Source organism: Chanos chanos, chromosome 10 (assembly GCF_902362185.1).
Source record: "Chanos chanos chromosome 10, fChaCha1.1, whole genome shotgun sequence".
Lineage (NCBI taxonomy): Eukaryota > Metazoa > Chordata > Actinopteri > Gonorynchiformes > Chanidae > Chanos > Chanos chanos.
In genome coordinates this window covers 16,914,858-16,930,706 of record NC_044504.1, presented here as the reverse complement: position 1 = coordinate 16,930,706, position 15,849 = coordinate 16,914,858, and the positions used below count along the sequence as shown (strand labels likewise).

The 15,849-nt window shown below is 41.7% G+C and overlaps 1 protein-coding gene across 1 annotated transcript; it reads left to right on the top strand.

Moving 5' to 3' along the window:
* The first annotated feature begins 13,881 nt into the window (after positions 1-13,881).
* Positions 13,882-15,199, top strand: id2a (inhibitor of DNA binding 2a). Its single transcript, XM_030786069.1, has 3 exons — positions 13,882-14,348; positions 14,628-14,688; positions 15,164-15,199. Exons 1-2 carry the CDS (start codon positions 13,998-14,000, stop codon positions 14,682-14,684), a joined length of 408 nt encoding a protein of 135 aa, XP_030641929.1. The 5' UTR covers positions 13,882-13,997; the 3' UTR covers positions 14,685-14,688; positions 15,164-15,199.
* The last annotated feature ends 650 nt before the right edge of the window (positions 15,200-15,849 follow it).

Genomic DNA, 15,849 nt, shown 5'->3' with positions numbered 1-15,849 from the left:
AAAGTGAATCAAAAGTGCGGTATATGTTCAGAGAACTGTCGGTTGAGCTCCAGGCACGTGTGCCAAGTCCAAGCCAGCGATGAGCACTCCATAAGGGAACAGATGGTCATTATGGTCATTTATAACTTATTAGTTTGCATGATCCTACCTGCGTCAGACAAATCCAACACCGCTTTTTATCTGCTTTTATTTCCCCCCAACATTTTGCTCAAAATGAAACCCTAACTATTCCGCAGGCTTTTGCCCCTATTCCTGCCAGTAACAAAATATGGAGTGAAGATACTTTTTACAGGCAAGATTAATCCCATCTTCAATTTGAGGCACGAAATATACCCACCTGCTTGCACATGTGTTTATTAGTAAAGCATGTAATGAGGTGTAAAAAAAGAAAAAAAAGCACAAAATAATTAAAAATACATCTTCTCAAATTAAATAATTGATAAACAGATAGACCTAAATAAAACAAATATACAGTATCGTCAATAAGCTACGACGTGTTTTTGGTATAACATACAGTAACAAACGAGCATATTCTAGTCTTAGTTTTTTTCCAGCTGAAAATCATAAAAAATATTTTTATAATCAATCAGGACACGTCAGCTAATGGTGACCAAAATGCCCAACACTATAGTCTGAGCTTCACAACATGCACTGACAATGTTTAACTTTACAGGTTCAAACTTGGTTAACAGCAGTGACATCAGAGAGAAGGTAGGATATGGTCTGCTCTGTAGGACAATCCCTGCTGTTCATCATGGTCTCAGAGCAAACAGCCAGCAGGCCACCCATCCCTGAACAGGTGTGCACTGACGCCTGATCTTCAACATGCTGCCGTCGTCATGTGGCAAACCAAAAATAGAACCAATCAATGTCCTCCTTGGTTACACTGGGCTTGTTTGTTCCAGCCACTGAGGGCTCAGCAGACTGTGAATCATTCTGATTTCTCAAGTGTGGCAAAAATCAGTCTTCTGTCGAGCAGAATCGATCGACCTAGTTAAGATGGGAACTCCTAAAAAAAAAAAAAAGCACACCAAAAAATCTAAAGGAAAAACAAAAGTGTCTCACTCAGTTTCTGACAACTAATGAAAAAAAAAAAAGATCCATTGTATATTAAGAAATATGTACTTTCTCTTCACTGAAACTGCCAAAAAGGACTTCTCTCAGAGGACCTTTAGGAGTTGTGTGACAAACTGGAGTAGGTTTGACATAAAGGAAATCAGACTTGGGTGTTTTCCCATACGGAGGTGAAGCTAAGGTAAGGTGTAAGGGTAGATGAGTGTTACTGGGTTGACTCTTGGCAGCATGGATCTGAGAACACGTCGTCACTCGCTGCAGTAGCAGAAAAGAGAGATAGGAGAAAGGAAGCCACGCTCATGAGGACAGATGGACGCCCATCCTGTGGAGAAAAAGTGTTAACCTCTCATGGCATGGCTCGAGGAACAAAAAGAATTAAAAACAGAGAAAAAAAAAAACCGAATGCGTGAATTCTGTCAGGTGGGGCGAGAATGTGCTTAACACATGCCTTTACCGGGTCTGTGTCATGCCAGGTTGTAAAACTGTGTGCGCACATGTACACGGATCACACGCTACGTTGAGGCTATACCAGTACATCACACATGGTAACAGGAGTGGGGAGGGGGGGGGGGGTACAGGGACTGAAGTGGGAACAAGTCTGTGACACCCTAACACCCTTCACCAGGTGCATTTCACACAATAGTCGAACATGTCTATCTGCAGGGACCGGCACACGGAGTACAAACATCTGTGAGGCATAATGTTTGGATACATTGGACTTGAGGCAGCTTTTGCAAAAATGTTCTACAAGTTGTGTTAAACTGAGTCTGTTCACATTACGAAGCTTGAGGAGCAACACAAAAGGAGGAAGAGAATGGAAAAACTAACTAGATCAGATGTTTAAGAAGTCCAACTGGCATTGATTATTTTTTGGATGCTGGATCTATTTAAGGATTAAACATAAATTTGAGTTAAGCTGATCTACAGTTGCTTACTTGATTTTTCCCTAGACTTTGAATTTCTACACATGATTCTAAACTAGATGCTTCCAGCCGCTAATGCCTTCTGTTGATGATAATTATCCCCCAGAAACTAAACGCTGACATCATCTGACTCCTGAAGCATCTGCAAGTGAAGCGGGGTTGGTCAATGAGGCTCACACCCAAAATGCCCCAAACAATCACCCCTCCTTTTCAGAGACACTTGGATCCCTTTTTGGACCCACACATCCTTTGGCCTAATGCTAATTTGAAGGAGAACAGATGTAGGAAAAACGCAATTCATTGGGAGCACAAATGGCAAACACACTGACGTATAACACGAGCCGGCCCTTTCCATCCGGCTGCCTCTTAGCAGTCTGCACAGGTAAAGATCCCTCTTGAAACACAGATGGCATTTGGGACAGACGGCCTCAACAATACAAGAAACACTGAGATATGCAGATACACGTAACGCCTGGCGAGAATGGGGGAGAGAAAAAGAGAAAGAACATCTATTGCTATGCCGAGTGAGAGAGAGAGGGAGAAAGAGAGAGAAAGAAAGAGAGACTGAGAGAGAGAGAGAGAGAGAGAGAGAGAGAGAGAGAGAGAGAGAGAGAGGACAGAAGGGGCTGCGTGCTACAGCTGGCATGGAATTCACAGAGCCAACTGACAGTGTAGCAGAGCTCCTTAACAACTTCACAGGCCACAGAAAAGAGATTTAAAGTGTCCACATGGCCTGTGCTGCAGGCTTTAGTGGGGCTCTGCTCAGCTCGGCCTGCCAGCTGCTGCTGAGGACAAGTGTGTGGAACGATAAATCTGCTCTGGAAAAGAAAGAGAAAGAGAGAGAGAGAGAGACAGAGAGCGCAAGAGAGGGTGTGAGGGTAAAAAAAAAAAGCAAGAAACTGGGCTACATCTCTCTGATTTTCAACCAAAATGATCTGAAATGCTTCAAGAAAGAAAGAAAGAAAGAAAGAAAGAAAGAAAGAAAGAAAGAAAGAAATGTACTAGTTTAATGATCTCAATTAATCTTTTTTTTCCTTCATCCTTGCCCCTCCTCTGTCAGTAAATCTCAATTCATTTTAAAGAGACCACTCCAGATCAAAACCCCAATTAAGTCTGTAATTGCATTTTGATGCTCGGAAAGTACACATTTTAATTTATAACTAATGTTATTTCTTTTCTCTACTGTAATTTGAATTTGTTTTTCGCATTATGAGGAGGAGGAGGAGGAGGAGGAGGGAAGTGAGGAAGGGGCCAACAAGCGAGAATGGGATTCCATTACACTCTCTTCTCTGTGTGTGGTGAGATTTGCTTATAAGTAATGTTTTCGCACTCTTTGTCTTTCTTGACTCTCTCCACAATCCGATGGTCTCTTTCTCATCGGGGTCTCAGATGTTCCTTGCAAAGCATATTTTTTGGGGAGCTGTGAGACAAAAGGGGGGTTTGCAAGGATCAGAGTCCATTCCCACCATCACTATGCAAGTCCAGGCCACACTAACTGTGGATATTAACATTTCAAGGAGCCTCCATTAGCAATGGCAAGAAAAGCTTCTCTCCGTGGGGGGAAATCCATTTTGTCCTCTCTCCCAACATCTGTTCGAACCTTTGGAGCCAGAAGGGGAACTGGATAATGCCAAAGAGGCTTTTGATTTACAGTAATGACAGCGCTGACCAACTCTCTGCTGAGCACGAGGGAAAAAGAAATGACTGACAAAAACAACATTGTGTGCTTCAGAATGGGATGTGGTCTTTCAATAGGCTCCGACAGCAATTCACAGACTGAGCTATATGGGGCAAAAAAAAAAAACAACAACAAAAAAAAAATGCACAGCCTCTGCTGATATAGCCAAAAAAGTATTCTATAGAATCTCATTTGAATAAGTAGACAGTGCTGTGAGACAAACTGGAAAAATATATTACTGCTCAGTCACTGATCACAAAGTAATGTTTTGCTAAATTAAACTAAGTTTAATTAAGCCAGGTTGAGACTTTCCTTACCATAAAAGAATATTAATCTATATACTTTGTTTCAATATCTAGGATTTAATTTAGTCATTGCAGAAACCAAATGAGAAAGTACATTGAAAGGATTTACGAATTGACAAATTGACTGATGAAGCGCTGGAGGTAATGTACTGGTAATCATTTGAGGGAGAGAGAGAGAGAGAGAGAGAGAGAGAGAGAGAGATGGTGTTTGATCCCCATCCCATCTGCTGTTCAGGATGGGTAACTGTACATATACTCGGAGGCCTGCTTGGTCTAACAGACGCAGCACTTGGCTAAACCCCTCTGCTCTCAGACAGTAAACCTTAAACAGCTCGGGAGGTGAGTCTCAACATGCCCTGATCAACCTGGAGCTAAAGCCCTTACCTCTGTATATGACCCTCAGTATGGAAAAGAGGTCATTCCACTGTTTGAGACAATCCAACCTCTCACAGAACAAAGCATATTCCCATAAGTGCTTTAGTATCACATGGCAGAAACCACAGGATTCCTCTGAGCCTTTTACTATGCTGGGTTTTTCACCTATCTTTCCATATAAAATATCATATGATTCAGAATGATGTTGTAAAAATGCCGAAAGAGGCTGAAATGTTTCCAAGGATGAGTTGAGTGCTTAAATAGATGGGCCTTTATTACACTGGTTTATTTCTGAAACATTGAAAGAGAATTTGTCTTGGGACGTGGTGCAAGATCATTCTACCCAGTAACAAGGCCCCCAGCTGAGGAGACGAGGATAATTTCTGTGAGCTTTCACCAACACATCTGAAAGCACTTTCAGTGTTTGTGACACAACTGCACCATGGGCAGATTTTTGACAAATTAGCCTTCATGATTTTGACTAACACAATGGAGTTTCATGGGGCGATGTCACTAAATTGAGTCTCCCGATAAGTTAGGCCACCTACAGTGACCACCTGGTTGCTTTGTTAAAAGAATTGCGCTGTAGTTGTGGTTGTCGTCAAACACGGAACTCATACCTGTTTTTTTTTTTCTTAACGTTCTAATCATTTGAGTAAAAAATAGAAAGTAACAGACATTGCTGAGTGGTCACAAACTTTCTGTGTGACCAGCGCGTGACAAACCAAGTGCCATCTTATCTGCCCACAGTAATGGTCTTTTGTATGAGCGTCTGAGTGATTCTTTTTCCCCTGTGTGGTCCAGACGTTAACCATCCCGCTCTCCTGCTGTCTACTGTTTATAACTGCACTGCAGAGAAGCCCATCAGTCCTAATGATTATCTTAGGTGTTTTTCAGGAGACATAGCACTTAGGTCTTTCTCTCTCTCCCTCCCTCTGCCTCCCTCTCTCACTCTGCCTCTCTCTCTCTGCCTCTCTCTCTCTCTCTGCCTCTCCCTCCCTCTCTCTCTCTCTCTGCGCCTCTTCAGATGCATGACACATGAGGCTCTATCTGTGTTTAAAGGAACAAAGCCAGAGGAATCTCCTTGCCAGCCAGGACTACAGAGCAGCGCCACACAACTCCTTCAGCCAACATAACTTTAAAAGGCAGGGCTGCCGTCCGACGCTCACGACTGGTGTGTGTCTCCTAACTCCCACATTTACAAACACACACGCAGACCAAACACACGCGCTATACACGTACACACAGCCAGATGGGCTCCGATACTAAGGCTTAGTTTAATGACAAAGGACCTCAATCTGGGCCACAGGAACGGATTTATCTATCATTTTAAATGTCCATCTGTGAAACGTTTGGATTCGAAAACACCACAGCACAACCTTGCAAACCTTTCTTGTTTATACAGATCTAGTAATAGAGAGTAAGAAATACAGAGAGACAGAGAATGAGAAAACGAGAGAGAGAGACAGAGAAAGACAGAGAGGGGGAGAGGGAGAGATATGTTGCTGCTTAAAACCTGTTTGCCTGGTCTTGTGTGTGATTAATTTAAATAATAAATATTTGAGCAAGGAGACATGTCACACTCACAGCCCTGGAGCCATATCATAGCATGTGATGGGCGACCATGAGAATTGTATTTATTGAGACTGGCGCAGGGCAGGCCAGCCAGGGAGCAGCAAGATAGACAGACTGACAGCACCGAGATAGACTAGCTACCTATTTATAGCCTGGGCCATCTGCAAAGCTCCCTCTTGTCTTTGGTCATCCTGTTCACAAAGGCTGGAGGCAGATTCCAGCAGCCGTTCCATTCACTATTCATTCCAGGATTCGGCAGCTCCATATGGATCCGGCCCACTGCTGTGCCGAGGGCTGGGCTGTTTTTTTCTTCTAGATTGACATGGTAATGAAGTCTTAGTCTAGAGCTCTATATAGAGACCAGGCCTAAACATCAGGCCCAGTATCTCCACACAACCCCCCCCCCATTCCTCCACCCGCCTTTGCCCAGTTCCTGATGCCCAGTTCCTCTTTAAAGATTGTCCAGAGTGGCCACTTGACTTATGCCAGTGATCTAACGCTAAAGGGGCATCTGTACAAGGCCTACTGAATGGCTTTTCTTACAGACCTACAAAATTACATATTATCCCACACACATGGTCACAATGGCATAACCTCTTCATAGCCGTATTCCCCTACACAGAGGACTGTTCTTCATGTATCACAGTTCTAGAGGAATGTGCCATAATGGATTTTTTTTCTTTATAGTTTAATAACAAACCAGCCTTCATTCAACAAGACACAGAGTAAAGCACCACATTTAACACATTAGCATTTGTGTCAATATGTCATCATGATCTGTTTCAGTCTGAAAACTGAGCAGCTTTGAATGATATTTTCTTTTTTCTGCTTCTGTTCTCTTAGCTATGATAATCATTCTTCATGTCCAGCTCGGCCATCTCACAAATACAGAGCTTTCAATGATCGATCATTCAAACTTACGCAATTCAGCAAACATATATGATGCTTAAATGGTCTGTAATGTTAGTGTAGGGATCTGAGAGTCTCATTCTGGTCCTGGGTCTCTCTCTCTCTCTGTCTGTGAGAGTCAGCTCTGTGGTACCATGGGACTTGCATGTGGCTACATCCCCTTTTAGCTCTCAGATCCCCTTTCACTAACACGTTAGTCCGTATGGCAGAGTATTCTCACAGACCAGCCCAAGAGGCCCTCAGGGAAGCGAGAAAAATTCTGGAAGGAGCCCCATTGTGGTGCAGACTGTCGTTATCAGTGGAACCTTTATTTTAAGGTGAAGCTTCTTTCGCTGTTGGAGTGAACCAGTGTCATAGAGAGCCTTGGAAGGATTATTGGTGAGGCTTGTTCGTGTGAATGGTAGTGGACTGGAGGCCAGAAATGTGTGCATGTATTTCAGATGTGTTCAAACTCATGAGTAGTGAGGAACACAACCTGTGTCCCTGTGATCACTTTGTTCTCTCAAATCACATCTCACATCACTGAACCAAACGGGCTCAAAATCAGTCCAGACCTCAGTATATCGGAGAAAAGAGAAAGTGAATTCCTGCTGTCTAGACCAACGCAGATGTTAAAAATAGGAGAGGGAAAGCAAACCTCTAAAAATTAAACTATCAACTAAGGACCATGACTGCTAAGAGAATCCTGTCCCTCTTCAAACACTAGGTTGCCCCGTCACAACTAGAGAATATATACAGACACACTCTTCAGCTTAATACAATGGCATCAAATGAACTGATTAATATTTGTGTATGGATCATGTAGTTACTACAATATGCCTATGGTTGCATATCAGGGTAATTTAAACCAACTATATCATCTCTCTGACCTAAAGTCGACCATAGAAAGTTGATTCCATTCACTCGAGTGAAAAAAAAAAAATCAAAAGATCAATATCTGTTCCTGTTACCATCGACAGCTGAAGCCATTTAAAGTATAAATAAGAGCATTTTGCAACACATGGCTACATTTGTGATTTAATGTCTTCCAGTTCCACTGGTGCAGAGGCAGCAGACTTTGCTGTAGGTTTGGAGACGTAGGAACTGTAAATGCCTACCTTTGACAAATACTTTGAGGACTTGCAAACATATATTAAAAGACTGAAGAGTAGAAAAATAACAGCAGCTCCACTGACCTGGGTTTTTAAGACATCTTCATTACTCATTAGGGATTTTTGGCTTAGAAAAGGAGACATGAGAGCAGTACCAAGGATAAAGTGTTGCAGGTTTACACTAAACACACTCAAATATTAAGGTTAATCCTTTCCTTTCCACACAACACTATCAGAAAAGCCTTCATGGACAGTTTACCTGAAAAACCTGATAGCCCTTGTGGTATAGTGCACAATGGTTAAGTGTCAGCGGAATCTTTCCTTTATCAGAATCTAATTCACTTAAAGCACTATTTATTCCAGTTAATGCCAGGCCTTGGCAAGGCTCAGTGAAACCCAGCACCTTAATTCTATTAGCTAGTTATTCCAATCAGCCACAATAATCTACATCTAACTGGACCTAGTGCTCTCCCTGCCTCAAACATAAAAAGAAGGCAGATTATTCTCCTGCTCGATCATCTCTCTCACACGAGCCGCTTTCACATCAGTCATTTCTCGACTTGAATGTATGGTCTCACCTAGCCAATAATGGCGGAAGGAATGGAAGTTAGGGAAGTAATTTCAGAGGATAAATCATTTTCACCCAATAAATCTACATTGTTAATTGCAAGGCCACATCTCCATACAATGGTGGCATTAAACCTAATATAATAGAGAGGGATTAGGTAGAGCAATCCTTTGTGATCTGAGATCACTTAAAAGCACCAGTTAATTATTTTCCTGAGAGCAGCTTACCACAGGCATATATAATTGACTGGTGTGCTGTTGTGAGAAGGAGTTAGACATGGTGGCTTAGATTCTAAGATGTACTGTGCGTAATGTGATATCTTTTTGTATCCAAACTGTAACACTCCTGCAGAAATGTTAGCAAACATACGCCTTTATTTATGTTCTCATCTGACACAATGTTAACCGGTCAAAGACACACCGTTTCATATCATTTTGTCCCATGCTCCTATTCTGTAAATGTACAGTTTTGCCTCTCTGACTCATTCCCTGTCTTTTTGTTTTTTTACACTGAAGAGCATGTGACCATTTATATCTTCTTATGTAATACATAGCCTACATTGAGCAACAGGGATCAGGTAAGGTTTTATTTCTCACTTACAAGGCACAGTTCCTTGTTCTGCCTGTCTCAAACAGAGAGAAAGGTCCTACATTGACTCTCTCTTCCTTCTGAGCTATATAAAGAGATAGCGATTGAGTAAGACTTAAGTGACTGAGAGCAGAGCTGTGTGGGGAAGTAAGACAGAAGAAAACTACTGTCTTTACAAACAAACAGGGACCAGTCACTGGACACTCAAGGAAGTTTGAGTGGCAAACTGTACCGCAAAAGCCAAGAAGTTGCAGTCAGATAGTCTCAGGCAGTTTCAGATCTCAAACTCACTCTCAATTCCCTTGTGACCATTTTGGATTGAGTCTGAAGCATTTAGGGTAAAATATGAGTTTTTAAAGATTTGAAATATTTCTTAACTTTTTTTTTTTTTTAGCCGTTTCCCACTGTGTATCTCCCTTTCTCTTTGTGAGGGTTCTCTAGATTGATATGCATGTCTGTGAGATGCACTGACCATCTTCCACACCTAAGAAAAATCCATACAGCAAAGTCGTTCAGTAAATTTTCAAGATGCCGTAACCACTCATAAAAATAACTGTTGCTTATTATAAAACAATTTAGATTTGACACTAAGATCAAACCCTTTTAACACTTATCTTGTGCTATTTTTTATTACTCCATATTTGTTATATCCATATTTATTCACCCTTCATGATTCAAATTTGATCTAAGGGTTAGATTGTCAAAGGGTTAGATTGACATCATCTGAACAAAATACAGAATTTCTTTCTCAAATATGGCCTCTTGAATAAATTATACCCATGTTGATGTCAGTATTCCTCAGACACTCATTCAAAGACATGTTAAATATCACAAAAGCCTTGTGTCGCTGATTATTTAAAAGTTTCACGGGCCTCTCTCTTTCTTCTCTCTCTTCATCTCCTTGGGCCGTGTCACTCACGATGTTGCCTCACCTCCCAACCCAATTCAGGGTGACTGTGCCAAATGTCCAGAAACACACATGGGATGTGAAAGCATTACTGTTACTTCATTCACACTGAGAACTTTACTGCCATATAAATACACAACCCAAGTCTTACACTATTACTTATCTGAGGTCAGTATTGTTGTTTTGGAGTTAATATTTAGGATTGGAAAGAACACAGCATTTATTTTTTTTATTAGAGATGAATCAATGACAAAGTCTTACACTATCACTTATCTGAGGTCAGTATTATTGTTTTGGTGTTAATACTTAGGATTGGAAAGGACATGGCATTTATTTGTTATTAGAGATTAATCAGAGCACCGAGCAGCAGCTTCTGGTTGTCTGTATCTAAATAAACAACAAGGTACTATGTTAAATTGTTAACAACAACAGTAATAATAATAATAATCAATGCATTTGATGTACCTTGAGAGGACTGTCCCCCTCCACATAAGTGCATTACTTCAAGTCAAGCATTATGTCTCGCTTTTTGTTTGACAATACAAAAATCCTATGGTTTTAAAGCAACTTTTTACCATAAATAGAACTCCTTCTGTTGTGTTACAAACAATAGCCAAATATGAAAGCCACGCCTCTGAGGTCGACGTTGCTACAAGAGTCGCGCGCCACTATTTTATGTGTATGCTAAAGCACGCGACAGACGCGTGGAAACCTCTAACGTTAGGGTGTTAAACCGGGAGCTTTGCGATACTAGGCAAAGAAATTTGCGCTTCGTCACCGATTTTGTCTTATGGACTGGAGTTCTTTTCTGTGAGCGGGAGACATTTCAACTTGCCTTAAACGTTATGAAAAGGTAGTTAATTATGTACAATAGAGCTGCGCTGTAACATGGACTGGACGGGGATTGCTGAACATCGACAAAGTTATATCTAAAACTATATTAGGGTGTCTGACTGAATGTTTTATGTTTGACTCATTGGGGACGCTTCCCAGAAATCGATAAATTCTATAGGCGGCATTTGGGATTGCGCTGGGAATCGTGTGCACTTTGAACATTGTCTAACATTCGCTGCCTTATAATTTCTAATGTGAACTTTGATAATTCGACTCGCGAAATTAAAATGGTTCTCCTGCAGTTTTCCGTGGACAGTTGCTCTATTACGGGGAAAGTATCATTCTTTTATAGATACCCACTGAGGAAAAACACAGATATTTTGTTTGAGGAAAGCCCGCTCTGGCTGGGGTTTGTTTGACTAGGGGATCTGTAAAGCGAGTGCAGCTGCAGTGAGCTGGATCAGCAGGAAAGTAGGCGGTACAGACATCTCGACGCCGGCCCGTGGAGCCCTCATCGGAGAGCTGGCAGCTTTGTATTGTGTTTTGGCCTTATCTGTCCAAACTAAGCTCAGTTTTATGAAGGGAAAAAGAAAATACATTGGATGTTGAGTATCGTTTCAGATCACTTAATCTAAGAACTGCAGCTATCCTGCAGAACCATATGTGAAATGGAACACGAGCGTTTATTTGGCATAACTTTTCAAATAGCCTACTCCGACCGTACTTGCTCTGTATATTTTGTTCTCCCAGGTCCACACTCGCAACATCACGCGTTGTCAAAGCTTTTAACGTTTAGTTATGGGCCTCTGTTGTAAACTGCTTGGAGAACATCACACAGTTCTAGCTTACCACTGTTCTGTGTTTCCAGTCTGTAGCAAATTGTTTGGTTTTGTCTATTTACGCATTTAAGTGCTTAATCTTAATTCACAGTCAGAGTGGAAAGTCCTTGCCGAAGTTTAACTGTGCTTTGGGCACTATTTTTTCCTCCAATAACTAGCTCATTGTTTCGTCTTGCGTAACCCATGAAAGGGTGACAAGTTCTTCAAGTAAAATGTAATACAAGAAATGCAAATCGATGCAGGTGTGCGGGCCCCGGAGCGTTGAAGAACCGAGGTGTGGAACTCGGCTCCGATCTCTCAGGGTTCGGCCCCATTGATTAGCTTAGAACTTGTGCTGACTGACGGCCCAGGTCGCCATAGCAGCCGCCTGAGCGGCGCCGTGAGGACTAGCTAGAGGGCTGCTGTGAATGGGTGACGTCACGAGCCTGGCGCCAGAGAGTCTGCTGGAGCATGAGCTCGCGGCGCTGCTCAGTACTGCTGCTTGCTTGGTGCCAATTCATCACCTGTCAGGGATCAGTCAGGGTGTCATGCGAAATGTACACAGCTGTGAGAACAAAAAGAAGTGGAGAGAAAATGAAAAAGCCAGTTGCACCAGATGTGGACAGGACTACAAGAATACCACATCTCATCACATTAGAAATGCATGAGTGTCGTCAAACAGGAGAAAGAGCCTCGTCGTTCTTGAACACATTTTTCGCTTTGGTCTGAGAAATGCGTAATACAGAGAGAGCGTAAAGCAAACGCGGTCTAGGCTCGCGGTAAAAAGGGACCATTTTGCGAACGGTTGAATTTGAAAATACGACCATAGAACAAAGACAGACCGGCGACTAATATGAGTTTAAACTGCATTCAATGCAACCTGGTGGCCCGAAATTATATTTAAATAAGAATGACAATAGATAAATTCAGGACCGTACATTAGACAATGTATGACGCGGTATTCCGACGGAATAACTCGTATGAAATTAACATACAGGGTAATTTGCAAGAATGTGTCTTCGCTCCTGTTTTATCACATAAATCGTATCTTTGCTTTATATGAAGCCTAGGGGTTTTTGTTGTTGTTGTAATTTTGTACCCTGATTCATGGTGTAAAAACGAAACCTACCAGCGCTAAGCACGACTGCCCTACACGGCAGTTCACTTTTGTCGCATTACTCTGCGCACCGTCAAATCGGAATATTGAGGGAATGTAAAAAGCGTAAACAACAGCAAGGTTTATTTGACTTGTTTCCTTGGTTTATCTGCACTCTTGATATTCACAATGCAGACTATTTCCTTGATGTACTGAGAGAAAAAAGTATTGCACATCAGTTCAAATCGTAAGGAATGTGGCTAACAGTGCGACTAACATTCCCCTACATCCATACAATTCACACGGGCCTAGACAGCGCACCCTCCCCCTTGCCCTCCAAAATGTGTCCCCAAATGTGCATAATAACACAGTTGCCTCATCACCTACAGTCTCCTGTACTGTTTAGCCCAATACGACACAATACGGAGGTAATATGAGTGTCGATACTAGATAGCCTTCCCATTATGAGATCATATGATCTCTTCACAAAAAAGACCATCGTTACGTTATACAGTGTTTTAGGAGCTCTGTGAGCGGAGAAGTGTGCACACGTATATTAACTGCACTGTTCAAAGATCCCACTGCGAACCAAAGGAAGGATAGGAAAGGAGTGACTGACAATGACTTATCAAAGATAAGTGAAATAGAATCAGTGCTTTAAAAAACTAACAAAAGTACTTTGTGGGTATGATTCTCCATTAATGTAAAAACAGTAATTACTGGTAACATTAACTGAATAATAAATAAATGAATCGATCAAATAATAAATTGATCAATAAACACAGCCCAACATCTTATAATCGCTTCCATTTGTACATTTAATGGTAGGATTGGTTTGCTGTTTACCCGTTCAGTAAATACTGGAGGTAAAGGGGTTCTTTTAGTAGATCACTTCTCTTGATCAGACACAGGTACAGAGTTTAATTTGTATAATTACCCGGAGAAGCTGAAGCACTCGGCGCCACCTTAAACACGCGCTTTCACTGGTTAAGAACGCGGAAGAGTGGGGAGGGACTTATACGCAGTTTATTGACCTATGCTGTGGCACTACAGTGTTGATTGACGTACCTCATCACACCAATCAACAGAACCTAAACCAATACGTGACAAACCCACCCTGCTGCGTATATATAGAGCGATGACAGCTGGTTAATCCAGTGCGTTTGCTTCGACATAGCGATTTGAGAGGTAGCGAATCGAACACCATCATTAAATATCTTAACGAAATCAGTGACCATCCTAAAACGAGTATCAACATGAAAGCAATAAGCCCGGTTAGGTCTTTCAGAAAAAACAGCGCGAGTATGACAGAACACAACCTTGGAATCTCCCGGAGCAAGACCCCTGTGGATGATCCTTTAAGCCTGCTCTACAACATGAACGACTGCTACTCTAAACTGAAGGAACTGGTACCTAGCATCCCCCAGAACAAGAACGTTAGCAAAATGGAAATCCTCCAACATGTCATCGATTACATTCTGGACCTTCAGATCGCACTTGACTCCAATTCCACAATTACCAGTCTCCATCACCCGCGACCAGGGCAGGGTACATCAAGAACACCCTTGACAACTCTCAACACAGACATCAGCATCTTGTCACTACAGGTAAACTATGGAGGGTTGCAGGGAGAGCAGTATATTCTGGTTAAATAAACGAGTAAAACTCACGCTGAAAATTATGCGCTGTGGTCAGAATTGATCAGTGCTTCGTTAATCTGATTTTGGGGCATAGTATTTTCATTTTCTGCTCTGTAAATGTTTTGCCCTTGTCTTTTTGAACGTTTATGCCAGTCATATAATTTGATGCCGATAATGTGTTGGCAGTATACTTTACTGCAATGTGTTTAATCTCTAGATTAAATTTATGTTTGTTTGCTTCCCCAGTCTCCGGAGTTACAGACAGATTTGATTACAGACGACGGCAAGAGCCTGTGCCGTTGATCAGGTGAAAATTCTTTTTCAATCTATGGCTATAGTGAGACTGTTTAATGCCGAAACTGTTAGAATAACAAATTTATTGCGGGAAAAGAAACATTTCTTACGACGTACACTGAGCCAACACTGTGTGAAATTAGCACGACCGAAGCAAGGTCTTAAGAAAAACTTAATCTCTAATATCAGGAAAAATGATTTGAGTCAATGTAGTAGCCTAAATGTCTGGCCATAATTACAACAAGAATGAAGCAGGCGCCAGCAGAACGGGGATTACACAAATCCACCTCCCACCCCCGGCTATAGGCCGAAGTTGCAAGAGTGCTCCTCGGCAACGCTAGTGTGTACATCTGGAGCCCAGGGTTTGCTGAGTATTTGAGTGTTTGGTTAAATGTTAAAACTGTGGCTTCCTCTCTGGCGCCAGGCTGTCCGGATCTCTGCCCTGTTTGCATTTTCTAAACGCGCCTCTCTTTCTCAATCTTTTGCAGGTGTTTGGTTAACACACAAGACACACAGGACTTGGGAACGGACTTTTCCTCTTCTGTTCTCGGCCTGGATTTTTTTCTTCAACTGAATCAAGAGACTTTGCTTCAAAGGACAATCTATGTTTTGTGTTAAGTACGGACACGCATTATTTATCTTAAGACTTGTCTGATCCCTTCAAGTGGAAGAAGCACTATATTCCTGACAATGGAAAGGGGAAAAATGAAAGAAGAATCTTGTCTCGAGGAAACCTCTTGTCCTCCGTGAGAAGTCTTTGCTTTTTGCGGAGGCTGAGTGTGAATAGAACACGATGTGATTAGTTACTGTATAAAGTTTAGTCTGTTTTGTCAAGAAACGTTGTTCTTTTGACACATGAAGGACTGGACGTTGAATGTGACATCAGCGAGTGAAATCTTGTCAACTCGATCAGAGTTTTATCTTGTATAGTTGCAGAAATTAGGTGACAAATTTCTGCAGTGTTACGCTGTACTTAATTATGCTGAAACTTTTTATAAAAGTAATATTGTAAATTGTACCTTTTTTATACAAAAATAAATCAAATGCTTTATTTGAACACGTCTCTCCACAACTAATCTCAAACATGTATATACTTCATGCCACATGTTGTATTATAGACAAACGTATAGATAATGAATTGCACTGACGTGTCATATGATGGGTAGCGCATCAC